Below are 3,781 nucleotides of genomic sequence, written 5' to 3' on the forward strand. Positions count from 1 at the left end.
CGCTGGCTGTGCTGTGTGGCGGTAACCGTAGCGATACAGTACCTGTTTGTGTTGGCCCTTTGTTCCCTCACAGAGCACACCTGTCTCTCTCCTAACTGTCACGTCACTTAACTAAATACGTCCAGACAACAACTCTCCACGTTCACGTTTCCCAGATCCCAGTAGCTATCTGAGAGGAAGTCACCGTCATGATACCTGTAGCTACTGGTCGTTTCCACGTCGTTAGCCACAATGGTGGCGATAACAGTGTGTTTACACACGTGTGTGTGTGTGTGTGTGTGACGAGGATGCCTGTGATGATTCACTGATGTTGTTGTTGATGATGACGGTCAGACCCAACCTTGACACCACTTCCTGTTTCCTGTCTCCCCCCCTTCCCCCCCAGTACCCTCTCCAGGACGAGGTGCAGAAAGGCCCGCTGCCGCTCGCCGCCTCCCAGTGCTGTGAGTCTGCTGCCGTCCCCCGTGTCTCCACTAGAGGGAGCCAGTTCCCCAGTGTCTCCACTAGAGGGAGCCAGTTCCCCAGTGTCTCCACTAGAGGGAGCCAGTTCCCCAGTGTCTCCACTAGAGGGAGCCAGTTCCCCAGTGTCTCCACTAGAGGGAGCCAGTTCCCCAGTGTCTCCACTAGAGGGAGCCAGTTCCCCAGTGTCTCCACTAGAGGGAGCCAGATCATCACTCTCTGTGTGGCTCTCAGAATCAGAATCAAGTTTATTGTTGTTAAGATCCCATTACACTACAGAACCTTATACCCTGCCTCTAACACGTGTGTCAGGCATGTCTGACTGCTGCATAGCGAGTGTTTATACTGATGTGTGTGTGACTCCTTCCACTCCACTGTGTGTTGTGTGTGTGTGTGTGTGTGTGTGTGTGTGTGTGTTGTGTGTGCTGAATCTAGTTTGTGTGTTGTGTGTGCTGAATCTAGTTGTGTGTGTGTGTGTGTGTGTGTGTGTGTGTGTGTGTGTGTGTGTGTGCGTGTGTTTCTGATGTGTGTGTCCTGCTTCTCTATCAACCTCCTCACCTTCACTAGGCAACTATTTCGGATGGGCTGACTCAGCGAGTATGTAACACTCTTCTTCTGTGGTAAAGTTGTTGTCAACTTCCCCTTGGCCTCCCCACGGCCTGCTTGTCCCCAGTGCTGTGTGTGTTGTTCTCTACCAGCGGGAAAGACATTCATTTAGTTTATTTCTCTCTCTCTCTCTCTCTTGAGTTGCTATGAGATGTAATAGCAGCCTCGCACCAACAGGGGGCAGCGTTCGCCAACCTGTGCTCAAGTGTCACCTCGACAGCCAGCCCCCTCCCGGTAGTTCTAAGAGACGGAATCATGAAACCAAAGCCTCACCAATACAATACTTGTCTGTCTGAAGTTGTTTGTTTTTTGTTTTTACTGATTCATTGCCACACAGAGACACACACACACACACACACACCGACAGACAGACACACACACACAGAGACACAGAGACAGACACACACACACATACACACACACACACACACACACCGACAGACAGACACACACACACAGAGACACAGAGACACACACACACACACACACACACACACACAGACACACAAAGAGACACACACACACACAGAGACAGGCGCCCCTGGAGCAATTAGGGGGTTAAGTGCCTTGCTCGAGGGCACATCCAAGCTCCCTCCTGAGGCGGGGATCGAACCAGTGACCTTCCGATCGCCAGCCGGCCTCTCTGCTAGCCTGTAGGCTACCGCCACCCCACCCCCCCATGAAATCAGATAAGCTCGATAAAGCTCAGCTGTCCCTTCAAGGCCCGGGGGGGGGGGGGGGGAGCAGAGAACCGGCCAAGTTCAGTCTGGGTCAGTCTGGTTCAGTGAGAGAGGGGCAGAACACATTCTGTCAACATGGACTTTGTGAGTCCGTCTCCAGACCAGACGCCAGTGATGTCATAGGGTTTGGTATCAGCCTGATCTCCTCCCATAGTGAACTGGCAGCCCATCTCTCCTCTTCTCTTCCCCCTCTCCTCTCCTCCTCTCTATCCCCTCACCTCCTCTCTATCCCCTCACCTCCCTCTCTCCTCCTCTCTATCCCCTCACCTCCCTCTCTCCTCCACATCTCCCCTCTCTCTTCCCTCTCTCCTCACCTCCCTCCCTCTCTCCTCTCCTCCCTCTCTCCTCTCCTCCCTCTCTCCTCTCACCTCTCACCTCCTTCTCCCTCTCTCCTCTCCTCCCTCTCCTCACCTCCCTCTCTCCTCTCCTCCGTCTCTCCTCTCCTCCCTCTCCTTCACCTCCCTCTCTCCTCTCTCCTCCCTCTCTCCTCTCCTCCGTCTCTCCTCTCCTCCCTCTCTCCTCTCTCCTCTCACCTCCTTCTCCCTCTCTCCTCTCCTCCCTCTCCTCTCCTCCCTCCCTCTCTCCTCTCCTCCCTCTCTCCTCTCCTCCCTCTCTCCTCTCCTCCGTCTCTCCTGACCTCCCTTTCTCCTCTCCTCCGTCTCTCCTCTCCTCCCTCTCCCCTCACCTCCCTCTCTCCTCTCCTCCCTCTCTCCTCTCCTCCCTCTCTCCTCTCACCTCCTTTTCCCCTCCCTCTCCTTCACCTCCCTCTCTCCTCTCCTCTCTCCTCTCACCTCCCTCCCTCCCCTCCTCCCTCTCTCCTCTCCTCCCTCTCCTCCGTCTCTCCTCACCTCCCTCTCTCCTCACCTCCCTCTCTCCTCTCCTCCGTCTCTCCTCACCTCCCTCTCTCCTCTCCTCCGTCTCTCCTCTCCTCCCTCTCCCCTCACCTCCCTCTCTCCTCTCCTCCCTCTCTCCTCTCCTCCCTCTCACCTCTCACCTCCTTTTCCCCTCCCTCTCCTTCACCTCCCTCTCTCCTCTCCTCTCTCCTCTCACCTCCCTCCCTCCCCTCCTCCCTCTCTCCTCTCCTCCCTCTCCTCCCTCTCTCCTCTCCTCCCTCTCTCCTTCACCCCCCTCTCCCCTCTCCTCCCTCTCCTTCACCTCCCTCTCTCCTCTCCCCTCTCTCCTCACCTCCCTCTCTCCTCTCCTCCCTCTCCCCTCACCTCCCTCTCTCCTCTCCTCTCACCTCCCTCTCTCCCCTCCTCCCTCTCCTCCCTCTCCTCCCTCTCCTCTCCTCCCTCTCCTTCACCTCCCTCTCTCCTCTCACCTTCCTCTCTCCCCTCCTCCCTCTCTCCTCTCACCTTCCTCTCTCCCCTCCTCCCTCTCTCCTCTCACCTTCCTCTCTCCCCTCCTCCCTCTCTCCTCTCACCTTCCTCTCTCCTCTCACCTCCCTCTCTCCCCTCCTCCCTCTCTCCTCTCCTCCCTCTCTCCTTCACCCCCCTCTCTCCTCTCCTCCCTCTCTCCTCTCCTCCCTCTCTCCTCTCACCTCCCTCTCTCCCCTCCTCCCTCTCCTCCCCTCCTCCCTCTCCTCCCCTCCTCCCTCTCTCCTCTCCTCCCTCTCTCCTCTCACCTCCCTCTCTCCTCTCCTCCCTCTCTCCTCTCCTCCCTCTCTCCTCTCACCTCCCTCTCTCCTCTCCTCCCTCTCTCCTCTCCTCCCTCTCTCCTCTCCTCCCTCTCCTTCACCCCCCTCTCTCCTTCACCTCCCTCTCTCCTCTCCTCCCTCTCTCCTCTCCTCCCTCTCTCCTCTCCTCCCTCTCCTCTCACCTCCCTCTCTCCCCTCCTCCCTCTCTCCTCTCCTCCCTCTCTCCTCTCACCTCCCTCTCTCCCCTCCTCCCTCTCTCCCCTCCTCCCTCTCTCCCCTCCTCCCTCTCCTCCCCTCCTCCCTCTCCTCCCCTCCTCCCTCTCTCCTCTCCTCCCTCTCT

The 3,781-nt window shown here is 57.6% G+C and overlaps 1 protein-coding gene across 1 annotated transcript in view; it reads left to right on the top strand.

The window, feature by feature from the left end:
- Positions 1-322: 322 nt before the first annotated feature.
- Positions 323-3,781, top strand: part of unc13bb (unc-13 homolog Bb (C. elegans)) — a gene marked incomplete at both ends in the record, with an annotated part of 91,328 nt that continues 87,869 nt past the window's right edge. Inside the window, one exon of the mRNA XM_080529724.1 lies at positions 323-443. Within this exon, the coding sequence (XP_080385850.1) occupies positions 323-443 (121 nt within the window). The remainder of the gene's footprint in view (positions 444-3,781) is intronic.

The sequence above is a fragment of the Nansenia antarctica genome (assembly GCF_963989245.1).
Source record: "Nansenia antarctica genome assembly, chromosome: 4".
Classification (NCBI taxonomy): Eukaryota; Metazoa; Chordata; class Actinopteri; order Argentiniformes; family Microstomatidae; genus Nansenia; species Nansenia antarctica.